This window comes from Tympanuchus pallidicinctus, unplaced genomic scaffold (genome assembly GCF_026119805.1).
Source record: "Tympanuchus pallidicinctus isolate F22 unplaced genomic scaffold, pur_lepc_1.0 scaffold12, whole genome shotgun sequence".
Lineage (NCBI taxonomy): Eukaryota > Metazoa > Chordata > Aves > Galliformes > Phasianidae > Tympanuchus > Tympanuchus pallidicinctus.
Genome location: NW_026294637.1, coordinates 6833076 through 6854099, shown reverse-complemented (window position 1 = coordinate 6854099; position 21024 = coordinate 6833076). Strand labels below are relative to the sequence as shown.

Below are 21024 nucleotides of genomic sequence, written 5' to 3'. Positions count from 1 at the left end.
TTTGCTGAAAGCTTTTGTACACTGTCAAACCTCTCCTAAATCGGAAAGCTGCCTATCAACGTGCCATATTTGCTCAGAAAGCAGCTGTGTTTTCCTGCTAGATGTAATGGAATGGCCATGATTTGTAGCAATTTGTAGCTGTTGTAAAATGATGATAATCTGTTATTCACAGCCCTCCAAAAGTGTGATCATGGGGCTTTGCTGAGCTGTGCCTGCTACCCAAGAGAATATGATATATTAAAATACACTGGGAAAAGGATTCTTCTTCAGATTGGATATTAGGGAAAAAATCTTTTCAGAAAGAGTGGTGATGCAGTGGCACAGGCTGCGCTGGGAGGTGGTGGAGTCACCATCCCTGGAGGTGCTCAAGAACCGTGGGGATGTGGCACTGAGGGACATGGTTAGTGGGCATGGTGGGGGTGGGTTGGGGTTGCGCTGGGTGATCTTAAGTGTTCTTTTCCAACCTTAAAGATTTTATGGTTCTATGATTCTAATTCACCTGCCAAGCCCCATTCTCACTGTCTTCTCCGCTGTGGCCATCGCCAACCCTGACAGCAGTCCAAGGAGAGTTCGTTCAGCTAATTCCATCTGCAGAGCAAAGGACACGCTAGGGATGCTCTTCACCTGTGAAGGAGCTAAGACTCATCCAGAAAGGCTCAAGTGGAAGAAATAAATCATTTTTCAATAATATCATTCTCTGTATTTGAGTCAGTGACAGTCTGAGACAACAATTCTGTCTCTTAAACCTTTTCCCTTCTAATGAAAAGGCTTTTCAGGAACAATGAAGCACTGCTACTCTTGCGTAGGAGCAATACTTGATGTGACAAGGATGCGTGTGCTGCACTAAGTCCTGGTCCCCTCTGCCAAATCATGGACCTCTATCAACTTAAACTTAAGGAGGTAACTTAATCCTTTAGGTAACTCTGCTCACAGAACAGTCACAGGTCAACACCGTGCAATGACTTGGGAGACAGAAGACCAGAATCTTGTGTTCAGAGGTCAGTATGTTGAATTCAGAGGAACTGTAGCAAAAAAACATAATGTCAGAGAGCCCTTAGGATTCCATGCTAGACTTAGCACCATAAAAATGGCTCCTTGTTGCTGTGCTATTTCCCTCTAATCCACTGAAAACCCAAACAGTGCAGAGATTCTTTCTATAGGAACCTGCAAAAAATGTTTGTGTGTGGTCACCTAAACAAAACAAGTCAGAGCTTTGCTTTCCCTTCACCTTGCTTCTTCAAGCTGTCTGTATTTGGGCTCATTCTGAAAGGACATTTTGCAATTCCAAACTCCAAGTGAAAACAGAAGCTGGGTGAAACAGAAAATGATTCGACTTTGCTGCAAACGAGCCTAAACAGAGTCCATGAATTGGAAGCTACCAGCAAAATGGCTCATGTAGTGGAAGAACTGTTTGGGTAATCTGGCAACAGCCAGACACAAACACTGTGGCTCTTCAGTGACATGTGGATCGCAAACAGATCTACATTTCATTGTCACTTCTTAAGAGGTATCCTATCATCCCTCAGCAGTGGACGCAGCAGAGCAGCGATCACTGTGCCTCACTCCTTAAGCTCTGCTTCCTTCCAGCATATCCCACATACGAAGGGCTGATGCAGGAGACTGAACTTCTCTACCTGAAGTAAAGCAACCAGCTGCCAGGCCAGCTGCTTGGAGGGATGCAACAGCAAATGGAGTGTGACAGCCAAGCATTTTGCTAAGGTTTCGGTAGGGCTTTACCAGCTCCACAGTGCATAGGATGTGCCTTCCTTGTCTTTAGGACCCCTGTGTGCTTCTCTTATATTTTCCTTGTGATTAAAACGTAGGATGTTCTCTTTCAAAAGCACAGCCTTGCCCACATTCGTGTTGCAGAAGAAATCTGATCTTAAAGGATGGGGGGAAAAAAAAAAAGAATATAATTTTAAATGCTCAAAGGCAAATATTTGCTTTCTCTATCTTATTTCTCAGCATCTGATAAAAGAATTGCCTCGAAGTAGAGACCCTTCTAGGTGAGATGGAGAAGAATACATTTTTTGTCTGGGAGATGCATAATAGGTGAAAGAAATTATTACTGGTTCTAAGCATAGAATAAAACCCAGCTTCAGGCCTCCTTGGCCTGGGATGAAAATATCTTTTCATGATTTGTATGCGCATGGAAGAAAGTGAATCCTTTTCTCTTGTCGTAATTGCATTTTTAGTCACAATTGCCTGTTATCTTTGCATTTCCCACAGGTGGAGATATTGGTTTCCACGGCAGGCTTGCTGTAGCTGTTCATCTCTGAAAACCCTTTGTGATGTTACAAAATGCCAGACTGCCAAGTAATCAATGTGGTTGGTTTTTTTTTTTGCCTAATGAACACACATGTGCAGGCAGTAATTTGTTTACTCAACGCCTCATGCAGGTTTGCAATTTACTCCCAAAGCGAGCAGCAGAATATGGAGAGAGCAGATTGAGGTTGGGGGAGGAGATGGAGTCCCTTCTCAGGGGCTGCCCCAAACCCATCCATTCACTGCCAGTCCATGACACCTCACTGCAACCACTCACATGGGAACCTGATCAACTTTTCCCCATTCAAAGACATTAAACTATGCCTTTCCCGTCTCATTCACAGTCTCTTTGACAGAATGGAAATAATTCTAATCACTTACATTTATTTGTCCCTTGCTCTGCACTTTCACTGCAGTCTGATGAAACTGGTTTGGTCAGCTTCCCATTTGTTAATAGGCAGATTCCCTTTCTGATTTTCAGTCACGCACAACACAGCAAGAAAACAGCTCACGGGGGTGATCAAAACACCTCACTGAAACAATTTCTGCTTATTTTGTGTTTTGCAATTATTCTTTTTCCCTTTTTTTTTTTTCCTCCAGTGCAGTGGAAGTGTTGAGTCAAAATTAGGTTGCCAACATCACTTAAAAATAGGTGAATTATTTCAAATCCCACCTCAGCATTAGAATCCATAGGCAGTCTTAGGAAAAAAATAAAAATAAAAATAAAAATAAAAATAAAAATAAAAATAAAGAAAACATTTCTCCTCTGAAATCAGAACAATTGATATAGTTATTATTTGCTTTACCTAACAAGCCCTGAATTTCAGATTGCTTGCTTGCTTGCTGCTAGAGCTGGTGGATATCAAAAGAGTGCAAGCTAAAACAGGATGCTAGATTGCTGGAGAAAAAAGTATTAATCTGCTTTCCTCTTCTGCTTCGGCCTTAGTCTGCTGGGAAAAGTGTGGAGGTGAAAAGGGCAGGGAAACAATTTCTGGAAACCTCTGCAGTGGCTACAAGTGAACAGCATGAAAACAGGTCTGAAACTCCTTGAAGTATTATTTTATCCCTCTGATAACCTCACTCAAACTGTCTTTCACCTCTTCTTTAGATTCCACTACAAAAGGAAAGGAAGAAAATAGGCCAATGAAGGGGGCTGGGAGAGATCTTTCACACACTTACTCAGAGATGTGATGGTAACAAAGAGGAATGGACCGATTCCCAGGATAAATGCGGGGCTCTGTGTGTTGTGAAGATCCAGTTTGCACCAGATTTCAACTCCACAAGACCAGAACCACCCTTCAGTTGAGCAGATCTTTGCCCTGATCCCATCCCAGCAGCTAAAGGAAAGCTGACAATACAATGGATGAGATGTCTTGACTTGGTTTCCAAGCAGGGCCAGCAAACATCCTTGGGTGGAAAAAGCCATGTTCCTGCGCTCCATAGTGTCCTCCTGCAAGGAGAAGGGAACTGTGACATCAAAATCTTTGCTCCCTTGGGCAGAGACCTATCTACCTGTCACAACACGATGTGTTTTCAGTGCAGTTTTATGTGATGGACGGTTTGGGCCCCCTACATTTACTGGCCAAAAGTTAATGTGAATGCTCCAGAAATTTGCAGAGGAAATGAAAGCCCAGGATGTTTCTGAAATCTGGGAGACAATTAGTGTGATTTACATCCTTGGCATTACAAGGAGCTTGAAATTTCTTGTGTTCCCATGAAACGTTATTGGAGAAGTGGGGCTTGGGAAAGTTATATTGGCTGAAATACATCAATCAGGATGCTTGTGAATAACGTAGCTGCTAACACAGATGGAAAGCTGATAACAGGCTAAGGGGGTTTCAGATCACGCACAAGGACACACTTTTACAGATGCTGGAACTGCTGAGCTGACTGCTTTTCATTTGAAAACTACTGCTTTGAATGGGCAAGAAATGTCTTTGCTATACTTAGAGGTGGATTAAGAGATGGAAAAAAAATAATAGAAGGGCTACTTCATGTGCCAGCACATGAAGCTGCCTCTGAGTATTGCCAGAAAAGGAGAAATGCACAGCTAAGACTTCTCAAAATCTGGCTCTAATGAGGAGCAGGTGTGAATTTTGCTCAAACGTAGGTTGCAGGATGGCTCCAGGGAAAAGGCAACATATTAATGCAGTAGGAAACGAGAACACAGAGGAGCAGAGAAGTGGGAACCTCTGGACTCCAGCCGTTAAGAATTAATTTGGTGACACATGACAAACTATTCCATGGTCACGCTTCTTAGCGATCAGTCACTCTCATCACGGGGACTGAGGGTGCACGGTTTGGTGGAAGGACTGCTAGAGATTGGGAAGGTCTGAAAAGCACCGGGTGAAGGAAAATGCTGCTTGGCAGAGGGGAGCACATGCATGATGGAAAAGTCTCCAAGCTGGCAGCTCCGGAGCAGAACACAAACATGAAGGAGAGGCAGCCAGAAGTGAGGGATGCTGGTGGATCTGGGCTAATAAGGGGATTTCCATCTTTATAGATCATTTAGGGAACTAGTCAGCATGATGGTGCCTTAAATTTTTTAAAATATAATTTAACTTTGCACATTTTTGCCCTATATAACCTTCTCTCGCCTCTCCCCAAAGAGAGCATTTCAGTTCACAGTGGTGAGTCACCATGGAGACTACAACCATGTGATGGCAAGACGTGACTCCACACTGCTGCAGCCTCAGAACTTAATTATTTATTAATAGGCTTTTACCCTGGTAGCCTCGAGAGATGCAACATCTTGTTACCAAGGCTGGGAGAGAAACAAGAAATAAAGGCAAAAAAAAGGGGAAAAACAGAAGCAATTACAAATAATTAATTAGAAGCACTATAAACATGCCAGGAAACATGTAACAGGAGTAGAAATTGAACTCAGAAACCTACAGGTCAATATTGTTTGGCTGAGGAAAGGTCTGGCAAGGTGGAGGGGGAAGATTTGATATAAGGAAGGTGATGCTTGTGCCCTTGTTTGCAGGGTCAGCTTGTTGGGTACTCCTGCACTCTGACATGGCCCTTAGGGGAAATATATTGTGCACGTTCTCAACTTGGAAATGAACCCTAACAACAAGATGGGCCTGCTCTATCTTTGAAACCTCGCCATATTTTGATCATCCATACAAGGAATAGGGACCATGGAGACACCAGGACCACGTGGCATTGATGCTGAGTCACAGTTCTGAACTTCAGAGTCTAACATTCATGCAAACATCTCACTGCCTGAAATGCTGGCTAAAATGAACCTGGCAAATAATGGGTCAAATCACAGCAACGAGTGTCTGTTTACATAAAAAGGTCACGATGCACAGCAAAGCTTTCTCACTTTGCATTTGTTTTAATTGAGCAGCTAATCCAACTTCTCATAACAGAGCGTAAGTAAAGGCTGAGGACTTCTAGAGTTGTCTCCTTAGCATCTCTGCACTTCACTTTTCCCATAGACCTCTGTTAGAGTTACAGGGCAGCACTGTACCATATTTTCTGAAGCCTTCTGCCCAGTCTGATTAACCCTGAAATGTTCTTAGGGATCCCCACAAGTGTGATAATTGGTGACTTGGCACTGCAAGGAGAATGAGACCATGTCAGCATGTTTAGAAGGCTTGTAAGGGGACACCTGTGCCCTCAAGCTAAATATCAGATATGACAAGACAACGGACTGGGCAAGAAAAATGAAAATTATTTCATAAAATGTCTTCAAAGGAAAAAAAAAAAAAATCATTAAAACATATATTGCAATCCCAAGCACAACATAAAGCAAATCTAGAAGAACTGCATGGCACAGAGCCAAGCAAATTTAAGGAACAAATCTAGCAAACAATGAAAAGCAACAGCTCTGACCAAAAACAACCATTAAATGTTAAACGCTGCTCTTGTAACTGACAACACCAACAACTTTAAAGGGCTGTTTTACTAGCATGCCTATGTGTGCGTGGGGAATAGATAGTCTGTCAAAGGGTTGGCTGTAAATTTATATTTCTTTCTTTCTTTTTGGATTTTTTAATTCCTTTACTACTTCGTGGTAACTGAAGGATAAATCCAGAGCCAACTAATTAGCCTCAACAAGACTGGAGCACTTTGCACAAGGCCCACGTGGGCATGAAGGGCTGTAGGCACCAAGTAACTCTCCGGAGCAGAGTGGGGAGTGAGGATAGGGCAGTGTGAGTAGTGATTTTCTCTTGTCCTGAGCATCCTGAGCTAAAACACTCATTCATGGTGTGGGAAGAAGAACTTCACTTCTTCACTCTTTTCTTATCTTCTTGTCCATCCCCAAGAACCCCTAAGTCTCTTTGCCCCTGCAGTGAACTCAGTGGTGTATTTAATCATCCTTCCCCATCCCTCAGCAGGGTTTTTGGGAACATCTCCTACAAGCTGTTGTGTTCTTCCACACTTGCCAGACTACACTCTAATCATACGTAGTGCTGCAAGATTAACTTGTCATTAAAAATATAATTGTTCTTCAATTTGCACTTCTTTCTTAAACGGATGTTGAGCAGAGCTCCAAAGTCCTGGCTGGAACTTTGCTGCAAAGCCTCTGGCAACAAAAAAAGCTTATTATTTGCAAAAGAGAGGATCCTAATTGGAAAATATGATGGAGAGAAAATAGTGAATCCCCAGTAATCTCCTTCCAAAATGATAATGCACGTGGCATAATGAATATTAATGCATCGTATTTATGAAATGGGGACACTGGAAAGTGCAAGATAAGATTTTCTTCTCTGTGCATTGTACTTGGCAAATAACACTCCACAGAGTCACGTTCACCCAGCAGAGTCATTCTGCACACTTCTGTCACATGGATAAAACTGAACTGCTGCTAAACAAAAATGCACCCACAAATTCCTGGATCTGTGGCATTACAGTGACCAGCATCCCACCTCTGGTGCACCCTACCCACCAGCCTCCACCTGATTGTTAACTGTAATACAAGCAACACACTGTTCACACAGCCCTTCCCATCCCCATAAAGCCAGGAGGGCTCATGAACAAAAAACATGCAGATGCTCTGGTTTCCACTATTGCTTAACAGTAGGCATCAGCCTGAGTGATCTTGGAGAGAGGGAGATGTTTCATCTGTATTAACAACATAATTAAGATGTTAACATTAACAGCATAGCTGCACATTAAAGTCAGATTTGTCATCCCTTCCTGGCCAGCATCATTCTATTCCTTCTCAAGACCCTGGAAGTACCTATGTGAGAGAGTAGGCGTCAAGCTAAAAAGTCAAGAGCTCATAATCTAGCCCTTAATTATTCAGATATTAAACACTAAGAAGTGCCCAAGTACCTCCTGAAGTCTTTGGAGGAGGTGCTGTTACCCAAAGATCCCTGCACTGGTTAAATTCTCCCTTCCAGCACTGTAACCAGAGTACATAAAATTTTCTAGGACAACTGCCTCTCCCTTAAGTATAGTCATTACCTGTTCTGGCAGACTTCTTTGTAATTTAACTTTTTAGACTTCAAAAATAATTCCCAGAGAATTGAAGTTTATTGGGGAGAATTACCCTTTTATTTACTTGCTCATTCCCACACTAATATCTTCCTGCTATCTGCTTCCTTTGGAATCAAGTGGTTAACATAGTTGCTGTGTAGAAATGTAGATTTCCCCTGGCACTCCTTGGAGTGAAGAAAGCATAATTTCAGACGTTTTCCTCTTTAGGTAATGCATCTGCCAGCGCTATCTCAATATTTCTATGGGACAAATGAGACTGACAGCCTGGGAGAGCAGCAAAGGAAGAGCCATCCTAGTGATAAAAGCCCTGTCTGGGTCTCCAGGGATGTGCACTCAGCTATGGCCACAGCCTCAGTGTGAAACCTTAAGGAAACCACTTAGTTTACTCATTCTTTAGTTCTCTACCTGTCAAGGATTTGACTTCCCTTCCACTCCTTCTCTACCACGTTACAAGCTCTTAGGTGCAGCCTGTATCTCATCCTGTCATGTTATTTAGCAGGAGGAACACGGGTCTTTGCAGGAGACTTTAGAAGCTGGAGTTGAGATAACAATAGCATCGACAACGAGAAATAGCATCCTCAGAACTACAAAGGTGATTCCCTGCGTTCTGATTTCAGTCCATGCAATCCCCACACAGAATCAAAATGTCGTAATCATCACGTGGTCCCACCAGGATTACAGAGCAACGATTCATCTGCCAAATACTTCCCCAGTTAGCACTCCTAAGATGACAGTTTGAAGTGAGGGGTGGCTTTGAGGCCATTCTGGATCTTTGAGAGGGTTGAGCACGGAGTGTGATGGCAAGTCATGTGCTGTAGCTCTAACCCTTATCCCTGTAACTTCTGACAAAATAACCTGCTGCTTGGAGCCTACAGCACAGGCAAGACCAGCTTTGATTTCATCCCTGACTGAGCACTGTACACACAACACAGTGACACACATCTCATGGGAACAAGGAGATGTATCCCACTGCAATAGCTTTGGGATGAGCTTCCTTCATTTTAGCCCCAGTGAATGCTAGGATTTGCATCTACACGTGTTATTTCAGAAAGAATCTAGCACTGTGAGAATAAGCTTCCCCCAGGCTACCCAGAAACTTCAGCTTCTACTATTCAGGACAATATATATGGAATAATTATTTTAATCAGGAGATGTGTTAGAAATAGGACATGTGCAGCTGTCGTGTGGTTCCCTGCACATCCTGGAATGGCTGCTTGAAAAAGTGGATTAAAACTGTAGGTGGAAGGGTATTGCCATGGAAACTGCATCATTGGAGGCTTCATTTAAATCTTTTCTTCTTTCTGATAATTTTCTACCCATTTTACCACTCTGGCCTTGGACCACTCCACCTTGGGCCACACGTGCCCTTATCAAACTATCAGTGATGCTGCAAGCCAGGAGTTGGGGATAATAAGACAAAACACGGGAAAGCAGTGCTGAGATTGCAGTATTTTGTAGGGGTCATGAGACAAGCTGACTTCACTCTAGGCTCAGAGGTCAACCAAATGACCCCAAGACGTAGGAAGGACAGATTTTTTCTGTGCTAGCACTGACAAAAGTCACGTCAGCCCTTGCTGTGAGCACACTGCTCTGGGGTACCAGAGCCATCTCAGGCATTCCTGCCTAGAAGACCCGTGCCCTCTGCACAAGGAGCAGTGGACACGTGCCTAGCCGCTCATGGACTCATGGCGTTCTGGGAGTGGGAAAGAAATGGTGTTTTTTGAGCAGCCAGATGCCATTTTAAAATAAGAGGAGGATATAAGAGAGGTCATCTCCAGGGCAGCAGCCTCGAGCAGAGCAAGCACCACAAGCCAACATTTTCCATGAGAACATGTTTGTGCTGAGGACTAACTGAAATTAAGTGCCTTGGCATATCTCTCTGACAATGAAATAAACCTGAATTAAGCCAGCTACTGAGATGAAAGTGCAACACAATCACGTCCCTGGGGCTGGTGTGGAGCATGAAGCGTGTTTTCTGCAGCTGGAAACGGACAGAGGAGCGGGGTTGGACTGAGCAGATTCACCCAATGTGAAGTGAAATAAAACACGGAGGGCAGTTAGCTTACCGTGCTTCTGCAGGAAGGTGCTAGCTGGCCTCTGGCATTCACAGGGTCACACTTTGAAGTCTCTAATGCAAGAATCTTTCAGTGTTTCTCTGAACCTCGCCAGATTCCTGTGCAGTAATTCCGTTTCAGACTCGAAGAGAGGGATAATTGTTGTGCAGAGACTTCCCAGAGGACTCGAGGACAGCTTGCTTTGCAATGTAGCAAACCAAGGAGAGAACCTAAAACTTCACTTCTCGGTCTCCTTGTCTGCTCCGTGGAGCTGATTCCTCCTGACACCCTGGGCTGTACAAACATGTTACCAGCTTTGTCTGGCTGTTCTGCATTTCACAGCTGCCACTTCAGGGCTCTGCTGTAGTGCTACGTCAGGGCGTGGAGGTGGCTTTCCAGATTTCTTCATGTCTGCGATGGAAGCCTTGGCAGAATCTGATGAAAAATGAAGAAATTAAAGGATAGGAGTGAAACCCATTTACTTTCACAACCGTAATGCAATCAGTTTTTCACTCCTTATTTTTACAGTGATCCTTGCTCTTTGTGACAGCTCCACTACTTCATTAATATCATGTATTCTGGCATTATCTGCACAGCCTCTGACAGGTCAGCTGGCTTTTCTGGGATTATTCATAGAGGTAGGAAGCCTGAAGGTTCATTCTGCATATGCTGAAGCACAGGGTTTGTAACAACCCTTAAGCCTCACTATTCACTGCAGGGATTTGGCTGATGAATTTGCTTGCTCAAGGGGGCAAATTCCAAATGCTATGTGATAAATCATTTTATTAGCCAATTTGTTTATTCCTTTCCTCCTTTCAGGAGGGGCTGGGGTTGAGGGGAGTTCATGTTGGTCTAGCATTCCTGAAAATGGCAGTCCTTTTGCCAGCATAGAACATAGCCCTTCACAACGTAGATCTTCAACTCTGTGTCCAGCACAGTACCCATTCTGGGTCATACATTCGAGATGGTACCGTAAAGAAACATAAGCCTGCTTTTACCATGAGCTTTTTGCATGCTCCAAAACCAGGTATGGCAGTTAGAAAAGCAACTTCAGGAAAATCACCCAAAACCAACCTAAATCAAGTAAGACACCTGTCACTAAACCTCCAAAACTTCCCAAATGGCTCCATTTGCACTGAGAACAGACATATAGCACAGCTTTGAGAGAGCATCCTGCTTGACTTATCTCCATGGGGCTCTGCACAAAAGTAGGTGTTTTGGTATCCTCTCTGGGACCCCACTCTGAGTCCCACTGTTGCTTTACATTCTCATCCTTTCCAGAGTCCCTTAGCTCTCTCCTCCTGCAGGGTGTAATGTGGGCCAGGGCCACACAGACCATTAGGTCTATAGTCCCTCTCTTGGCTTCAAAATCTCTGACTTGCCAATGCTTAGTCAGTGTAGCTAATGGTTCTGATACTGGCATCCTTGTGGTGCTGTGTTATTGGTTCAGTATGTTATCTTAACCTGCAGTTTGTGCTGAGAATAATTTTCCTTAACCACATGGCTGATTTTCATCTCCTCTTCATGGTACAGCACTACACAGGTGAGTGAAACTGCCACCAAGAAGTCTGGTGCAGCATTAAAGAAAATATCCTGAAAGGTTATAATCAGCATTTTCCTTGCATATTATTGTTCTGTAATTAAGCAATACGCGTGGCTTGAAAATCCTTGACAAATCTTAACATGATTTATAGGGATCATTTGTTTTAACTTTTTGCTAAATGGCAGCAGATTTGGAGCTTTTATTATAAATTGTTTTCATTTAGACTTTAACCATCCTCTAGCCTCTGGGTAGAGCACTTATTTGCTGCATGTCATTTTTTATCATTTAGGTGCTGGACCTAAAACAAAAATAGAATGGAAGAACAGTCCCAGCAGAGAGAAGAAAATGAGAGAGGCAGAGGGGTGAAGAGAAAAAAAGAGTAAAGGAAGAATCACACTGGGTGACTGATCCTCCAAGGAGCGAGCTGGAGAAATGGTGGGTGAGAATGGGGGCTTAAATTATCTTCAGATTAACTCCGGTTTCGACTGTTTTCCCCCAAATACCCAGAGAGCTCCAGTGCATCCAAACAATGTTTGCAAACTCCAAGAGCTTAATGAGCTCCATCTAGGTCATTATTCAGATAAAAAAAACACCAAACAACACAAACAAATCAACTTTCCAGAAGGTGCTTCTTTTGTTGTTGTTTTTAGCACTTTTCTACCCATTATTCTCGGTTTTGGAGAAAAACCAAAACCACGTGGTTTGAGAAACCAATCAAACCATATGAAAACTGAACAATTGGGACTAACGAACCTGAAAACGATCGGTCCAAATTATTCAGTAAATATAGCACTTAAGAGTAATGAAGCTACTTACGCAGCACTGGGACTGGTTTCAGAGCTATTTGCCAACCAGACAGCAGTCTAAACTTGAAGCAAACGCTGGGCCTGATTCATCACTTTGTTTTCTATCCCCACATGGCTCCGGTGACTGTATCGCAGAGTAATGAGTCAACTTCATTACTCGAGATGTGCAGTCCCTCTGCTCACACTCAACCTGCTGCTTCCTCTTCACAGAGGTCTGGCAGAACTAAGTTGGATGTTACGCAAAATTTAACAGCTTCCACTAGATTTTAGCGGGTGCAAGAAGAGCTTGGTGGTACACAGGAACAGGAGCAGAATCACTGCGCAGCAGTGTTTTGACCTGATTATGAACATTTTTCTGCTGTTTCCTCGCCATGCCTCTATTTTTTCTCCCAATACTTCCCATCCTATGGTCTTGGATTTGTCTGAGGAGCAGAAGGACAATGATGAAGCTGGCTTGGCTTTGCAGGGGTTGTCCCTGCATTGTGTCTTTACAGTTCTCCTCAGAGACCTCTGGCAGGAGGAACATCTTCAGTTGAGCGTCCTGGGCAGGTGGACATCTTCAGATCTACAGAAGTAACTCCAGAGCATGAGACCACCAGAACAAACAGGTTTTTCCTCACACCATCTTCAGATTTTCCCCATGCAAATAAAAATAGAACTGAAATCAGAATTGCATGTTTCAATGCTGATTTAATACTGGAAACTTCAAATTCAGCATCAATTGAGATGATTATATTCTGTGAAGACTGTTTAACTGTTCTCAATACTAGCAGTATCTGATAATAATAACAGTGATTTGTCTGTGTTGGCGGCAGTGGGAGGAAGGCTGGATGGCAGATATGAACAACTCAGACTCCCAGTTCATAGAATCATTTGAGTTGAAAGGGACCCTTAAAGGCCATCTGGTCCAATTCCCCTGCAGTGAACAGGGACACCCACAGCTTGATCAGGTGCTCACAGCCCCGTCCAGCCTGACCTTGAATGTCTCCAAAGATGGGTCATCCGCCAGTTGACTTATGTGAAAGTGCAGCCAACAAGTTGAACTCTGCATGGATGAGAACAGTGGGGAATGGATATGTAAGGGAGAGGTCAACCACAAGTAGTGTCAACCCCAAAATACTGAACCTCTTCTGGAAGGGGAATGGTTGGAGCTCTGTTTTCATGAGTCAGAAACCTCCTTGCCAGTTGCCTGCACGCCACATCCGTAATACTGGAGTGAGGATGTGGAAGGATTTATAAGCATAGAGGGTGATAATCTAGTGTAGTGTGACAAATAGGCCCATGAGCAGGACAGTCACTGGCTCACCATAGACGTCACTTGGAGAGCCTCCAGCCTTCCAGTGCCGGAGGCGCTGGCTTCCTTCCCAGCACTTCCCTCTACTCGCAGCCCTCCAGTGAGTTTTCATCACTTCAGCCTCTTCCAAAACAATGACCCCAATGTACGTAACACAAGGTGTTCTCAAGATAGCCATGATGCTTAGCACTGTGTTCAGGTGCCAAACATCAGTTAGGAATTTAGATGGTGCATTGCTTTCTTTACTGCCTCTCCATGTCTTTTCCCTCCTCTTCTCTTCCTCCCTCTCTGTCATCCTTCTACAGAAGCTTGAGATGAAATTAGAGGCTGCTCTCCACTCACTTCTCTACCCCTGCTACTAACTCTGTAATAACCAGCAACACATCAGCTTCTCTAACAGCTCTTCTGTGAAATGGAGATGGTATTTGCTCCTCCTGCTGTAGCTTGAGGCTTGGCATCTGAAATTTTTCAATCATGCCTTGGAAGAGAGTTTCAATACCCCTTGCACCAGATGCTTGCCTTTATCCACTCCAGATAAGGTGGGCTGAGGTGATCTCATGATTTCAGGAGTATCTTCAAAGAGGCCTCAACCCAAAATATTACAGCAAGGAGAACTTACTGAGCTGTTTTTTTTTTTGCCTGATAAGCAGCAGCATCAGATGTGCTGAGGTGAGCAGCCAGGTGTCTTTCCAAAGTGCAGAATCATTTCGCTTCAGTACTGTAGGTAAAACCAGGTAATCATCTGCACCTGCAGGAAAGGTGTGCACAGATGACACTGATAGATAGTAATCTCCACTAATAAATGTAACACACCCTGATGTGTTGTATCCCAGAGTAAGTGCTTTCTGATTATGCCTGAAAACTCAGCTATTGCATTCTCTGAATCACTGCAGTCCAGCTCTCATACAGAAATCATTAGCTTATGGAAATGCTTTCTTTTCTACCAGCAGATGAAGCCATATGCTCATCCAGAGGCAATTACTCTTCTAACACAAGTTCTATAATAACCTTAAACAGTACAGAATAGCACAATAGTTTGCTTTAATAAATACTCTGGAGTACTTTAGCTGCACTGTAAAATGGCCTCACAAAATCCTGTTTCAGTTTCTTCATCTTCCAGTCTCTTTGCAATGACCCCCATTCTTCTGGCCAAGACTTTTTTCTTTTTTTTTTTTTTTCTTTTTTTTTTGCTGTGGGGTTTTGCTGTGACATCCAAATAGCGGTGTTTTGAATCACAGATGTGAGAAATTAAGAATTCTTTTAAACGACCTTTCATCATATGTTGGAACCAAGTATCTGTCAGGGTAAAATCAATGATAGCTCCCAGAACTGAAAGAAAATGCCCCAGACTTAATACACTCCATGCATAGCCACCACGGCTCTATCTGAAAGGAAGCTAATAGAGTGACTGGTTCTGTGAGTTACCAATGTTTGAAATAAACCTGTTGCTAAAATGCTAAAGAACAGTGTAATGCTTTTCATTACAACAAAAGCAGGACTCCTGCTTCTTTGCCTTCGTGGAGCCATTAACTATCACTCTCAGCTCTTGAAATCTGCACACCTGTGCGTGCTAACAGAGAGAGAATGAAACCATCTCCTTCCTTTCCTTGCTCCTGTGGGAATGTGTATGATAAGCAAAATGCTGAGTGACCAGGACAGATAGGAACTGAAGAAGCATGTCCCTGTGCTGGGACTTAAGCATCCTGTTGCCGGTTTGTGTGAGGCTGAAAGGAAAGGTGGGTGACCCTCTGGTCTGTTCTAATTTATTTACATATTTCAGGTGGGCCCAAGGTTTCTGTTTCCATCTCCTCTTCCCTACGTGCTGTGAATCAGGCAGTGAAGCTGGGAAGGATCCTGTGGCTGACAAGAGCTGTTATTTAACATGAAATGACTCATGTGAGAACCGAACTTCTTTGGGGACCATCTGAGTGATATCCACCCCACGCAGACTGTGTGCAGATGCAACCTTTGCCCCATGGAACTGCCCGGGTCAGGCACCCTTGGTTCACAACAACTTTGTTCTCAGTCCCTCTGTGAGGAACAGGGCACAGCAGGACTGCCACCTGCATAGCAACCAGAGAACACCGAAGGAAAAGGCAGAAAGACATTTCTTCTCTCCCTCCCAGGTCCTGTGATGTGATCCATCCAGAATACATAACACTCCCTGTGTCCAAGAGGAAAGTGCAACCAAAAACCACCCGGAGACATAAATATTGTGGCTGCAGCTCATTTAACTAGTATGTAGATGGACAAAACAGCAACAGCATTACATATAATGCAGGAACATTAAAGAAAATATACTACTTGCTGGAAAGCATAGTGCTGCTCTCCATCTGCCTTATCACTGGATTCCAATGGTTGGGTGCCCGCAGACCTTTTGCATTAAATTTTACATTGATTTTTATGGCTAGTTATTACATCTAATGTCTGAGTGCTCCAACTGCTCTGTCTTCTCCCCGGTGTGGTATGAAATAAAGTTCATGGCAGAGGTATAATGGATGGTTCGGGCCAACTCCAAAAGTGGGGGTTTATCAGGTAATTATTTGGGGGGAGACAGAAAATGTGGTTTTTTATGTCAATATATAAAAACTCCATTAAGTTTGGAAAGAGCCAAAACATGTCATACCATGGGTTCCCAGTGCTTATTACTTTAGCCCCATTCCTTGTTCCTCCTTCTCACTTCCAGAGCAGTGTTTCTAGGCCTCTGCTCTGTTGAGAGGAGGTCTATTCCAGTTTCCTGTCATTCACAGCCCAAGGAGAAAACTAAGTGGATCCTCCATTATGTTCCTTCTTGGAGCACCTGTAGGTAGTAGGCTGGATAATGGCAGATCCAGGCTTCTTAGCAGCCAGAAAGCCCAAAGTCTACAAAGCTCCTTTTAAAAGCTATGAGACTTTCAAACCCATCAGTGCTAAAGCAGCATTAATACAGCCTTTGGTAAAGATGTGCTAATACTGTGTGCACCGTGGGACATTATTCACAGCAAAGGCAACTCTTGATGCTGGCCTTGAGAGGAACTGCACTCTCACTAGCAAGGGCTAGAAGAGGTTGGGTATGCATAGGCCAGCTCCTGCCCATGGTGATGCAGTGGCACAGCTGCCCAGGGAGGTGGTGGGGTCACCAACCCTGGAAGTGTTCAAGAACTGTGGGGATGTGGCACTGACGGATATGGTCAGTGGGCATGTGGGGGTAGGCTGATGGCTGGACTGGGTGATTTAGTGCTCTTTTCCAATCCTAATGATTATGATTTGCACCTTTCACTGTTTTTTTTTTGTTTTTTTTTTTTTTTTTAAACCTGCACCACAAAACAATAATTAGAATTAATAAATAAAAGTTGTTACACTGTGGTAGTTCAGGTTTGAGGGGGAAGCAGTGTCACTTGGCTGTGGCAGAGGAAATTGTGTCTTTTCTGTATATCTCATTTATATCTATCTAAGAGGAGCTGAGCCCATTGTCTCAAAATTGCTTTGAGATGGGACAGGTTGAGCAGGCTGTGGATGCATGAGCTATTAGAGCTATTAGTGATGGTGATGTTAGACAGTATCGCCTGTCGGTCTGCTTTACAGTTATAAATGTGGATCATTTAAAATACAATAAGGGGCCAGATGCTCAACTACTGTCTGACATCTATCTACTATGTTGTTGCTGCTGCAGATTTAGCATAAGTCAGTGTCTTTCCAGGGCAGATAAATATTAAATTTTTGTTGTTGGTGGTGGTTTTGAGATCCAATCCATGTCCATGACATCTGGACTCGTTCATAGAATCATTTAGAATCATAGAATGGCTTTGGTTGGAAGAAATTTTTAAGATCATCCAGTTCCAACCCCCTGCCATAGACTGGCTGCCCCCCACCAGATCAGGCTGCCTAAGGTCCATCCAAGCTGTCCTTGTCGGGTTGCATCTCATTGGGATGATACTTGATTGTGTATACATTGTCCTGAGCTTGCAAATGGGGATTGGAAAGCAGGATCCAAAACCATAAAACTGGACATCTTCAAGGAATGCTTCCTTGTTCAAAAACAGAAAGTTTAGGTCAATTTTTTCCAATGTGCCATGGACCAAGTAATCCATTTTTTTCATCTGGCTGGATGCCTTACCTCAGCAAAATGCCAGTTCAACATGTGTTAAAGAAGATGAAGAGCTCTATGAACCACAGTCCTTAGGTTCACGTCACCTACACGCCTGCATAATGTCTTTGGACCAGCTGCTGAACATTATCTGTGGCTTCTAATCCTCTAATTTCAGAGTTCTTTTGTGCAGATTATTGCTAAAAACTTCATGTAATTAATATCAATTATTTAGATTTGCAGTTTAATCAGTGTCAGATATTTCTCAGCTCAGAAAGCAGCATTATTCCTGTTGCTATTATTACTAATTGCTAGTCTCGGTCACCCAAATAGATGATAACAGATACAAATGTAGAGCCAGTTAATACTAAGGACTGTGCATGACACAAGCTGACAAAAGCCAGGAAATTCATAGGAACCTCATTTTCATTCTCCTTGCTTTGCCTGAATCTGTCCAGCCTGATAAATCTCGTTTCTCTGTACCTTCTACATCCCTTTGTTGCCAGGTAGCTGGTGGATTCAATTTAGTTTATTGTCAAACCATAAATACACATTTGAATACTACATTTACTCACATAAACGATGCCATGCTCCTCCTTTTCCTATTCCAGATCACTCTCGAACCTGGACTACAACACTCATACCCTTTTATTTTAAAATGCTGTCAGCTGTGCTTTCTGGACACAAACTGCAGTCACATAACAGTCAATATGTGTCCATGGTCATCATGTTGGCACATACAGCAACGTTTTTTTCCAGTGGACTACAAAGCCAGGTGGATGCTAGTCCCTGACCTAAGTGCTAAGGGAAAGATGTCACAGGCAAATCTAAATGTGGTTTGCCTAAGAAGGTGCAAATTTCGATGGTTGGACTAGATGATCTTAGGGGTCTTTTCCAACATTAATAAGTCCATGATTCTATGAACCTGATGCTGGCAGCTCTGGGATTGGAACTAACATCTCGTTCAGTTCTCAGACTCAAACTGCCCCCGGCCTTACCAGCTCTCTCTCTTAGGATGCGTGGTACCAGGTTGTCCAAACGCTGTAGAATTAACCCTGGCAGATATAACCAACTATTTGAGATGAGGAAGCTCGTAGAGAGAGACCCTGTGCCCTGGAAAATGGGAATGAGCATCTTGGACTGTGCAGCTTCACGGAATTATAGAACTACAGAATGGCTTAGGTTGGAAGAGACCTTAAAGATCATCTAATTCCAAGCCCTGCTGTTGGCAGGGCTGCCAATCTCTAGATCAGGTGCCCAAGGCCCTATAGCTTACCTTGGGTAAACAGGACCACAGCACAGAGGGGGAAGGAGAGGAACATTAGTCACTGCCAGCAGATTTCCAGGGTTTCAGTGTTGTCTGGGCTGCACCTGGAGGCAAAATAAAAATGTATATCTGAAAGAGGACTAGGGAAGCTATAAATGCTTGTATTCTGGTAAATACTGAGGCCAAGAAGGCATAGGTTAGTAGGGCAATAATTGCATAAGGTGTTGGGTTATGCACGGCTTAAAGCAGAATGTTTAGATGCCTGACTTCTCCCCAGATGAGTTTGCCCTTTTCAGCTTTTTTTGTTTCACTGATATTTTCCATGCAATTCAGTCATTTACAAGTATCTCATGTTAGAAATCCTTTGCTTTACTGATGTTAAGAAATTCCAGAAGCAATTTCATGGAAAAATTCGACAGTCCACATATGCTGCAGCAAGGGCGAAAATGCTGTTATGTGGTGAGGAAGTGATCCTGTATCAGAAACAAGGTTTCCTCTGTATCTCATCTACCCACATTTGGCCAAGCTAAAAGCAGCAGAAGAGACAGTACAAAGCACATGATGTGTCACAGTGCTTATATTTCCAGTGAACTACCTTCAGACAGAGTGGTAAATTGTAATTGTGGCGTGGTTTAATTTACAAACACTTGATTTTATGGCCTTAACACCCGCTCAGTGCAATATCTTGCATGTAATGAAGAACTTCATTCTTCTCTCAAAGGGACAGTATCTTAGAGTGAGTTAGATACTAAACTCCTACTCAAGTGTCCAGAATGCTTTGGAAAGTCAATAGGAGAACAACTGATAGTTTGCATCTTGAGGTGTTCACTGAGCAACAGGATATATAAATACATACACATGTTCAGAGCATATCATGCACACCCAGCAACAAGAGCTACAGTGACTGCTGGCACTCAGATATGGGATATTAGACATAGCCAAATGTTTCTCCAGGCCATGACTGTGATGCACAGAGTGGAAGGATCCTGGCTTGCATTTAGTAAGGCACAGGAAAGGTTCTACTGGTGGGACCCACTGGCTTTTTTTCTTGACTCCGCATAACACTGATCTCTATTTTATGCAAATGCATGCATAAAAATTTAAGTGTTTTCATTTAGAAAAAAAGAATAGTGAAAAAAAACACATACAAAAACAACAGAGAGAGAGAAAATCACAGTCCAAGTGAAGTGTTTATAATAAACCTATCATTTTGGAGGGAGAGAATGTGGCATTCTGCACTTTTTAAGAGAGCATCAGCTAAAAGCTATGCATCATTCTCTTAAAATGTTAATGTCCTATTTCTAACTGAACAAATAAACCTCTACAAGTTGTATGCAACTAGTACTAATGAATCAGAGTGCAGACTGGGAAAAAAAAGAACCAGCTTCTGACTGCAAAAAAAAAAGCACCTTCCAAAAGAAAAAAAAAAGTCATTATTTAAAAATTGCTCCATTAATATGTTGCAAACAAAGGGCTGTAAGCTTGAAAGGACCAAACAGCTTTTAGTTCAGAGTACTGGATTTGCAGCAAGATTATAAACAAGATCCTCAGCACACCCGTCACACAGAGCATGCGTTATTAAAAAATTCAGAAGCCTTTTACCCATTTACCATTTCCTTGAGATGCTTTTGTTTTGCCTCCCTAATGTATTTACAATGAGCATGCAGTCTCCACATGGTTTAACATCCAAATCAAAGATGTGATGGAGGCAGACAGCTGCATTTCATGTCTCGGTTTTATGGGTTTCACTGAGTTCCTCGTGCAACAAAACCCATTGCAAAGATCAAGATAATGCAAGATCTGATCTCATATATGCTCATGTCGAGTGCAATGTCAAATGAAGACTCCAGGCTATTTTCATCATCCGAGTGCTGAAGTTTATTATCTGTAATATATTCCTGCCTAGGAGAGCTAAACAAGGTCGTGTTAGACACTAAAGAGCCACCTGGAGTTCTTGCCCTCAGGAAGAGCAAAATTGGACAAAACCAGTGGAAGATGGGAGAAGGCAGAGAGGAACTGATTCATTAAGGCATGCACAGCAGGTTAGTGGTACTGCAGCAAGTCAGTGTGCATTGTGGTGACAGTGGCTTCAGAAGTCATGCTGAGTTCTGGCACAGCATTTTTGGGGCAGCGAAGTGCTTGTGATTTGTTTTTCCAACAGCGCAGCTCTGGGAAGCTTGTATGACTGGATCTCCCTCAACAGAGAGATCTGAAGGACTGCCTGAGCATCATTCTTGAGCACACTGCCTTCCCTTTGCTGCTTCCGAGGGCGGAA

General features: G+C 43.2%; 1 protein-coding gene across 3 annotated transcripts in view; it reads right to left on the bottom strand.

The window, feature by feature from the left end:
- Positions 1-21024, bottom strand: part of AGBL1 (AGBL carboxypeptidase 1) — a 478919-nt gene that overhangs the window by 99664 nt on the left and 358231 nt on the right. For 2 of the 3 annotated variants that reach the window (XR_008203809.1, XR_008203808.1), the window contains 2 exons: positions 18759-18853; positions 9786-10208 (listed from right to left, as the gene is read on the bottom strand). Coding sequence is in view for 1 of the 3 variants with exons in the window: in XM_052672165.1 (XP_052528125.1) it covers positions 18808-18853 (46 nt within the window). In the remaining 2 variants the exon portion in view is untranslated. Of the gene's footprint in view, positions 1-9785; positions 10209-13895; positions 14165-18758; positions 18854-21024 lie in introns of those variants that run through there. The other variant, XM_052672165.1, reaches the window with a different exon arrangement.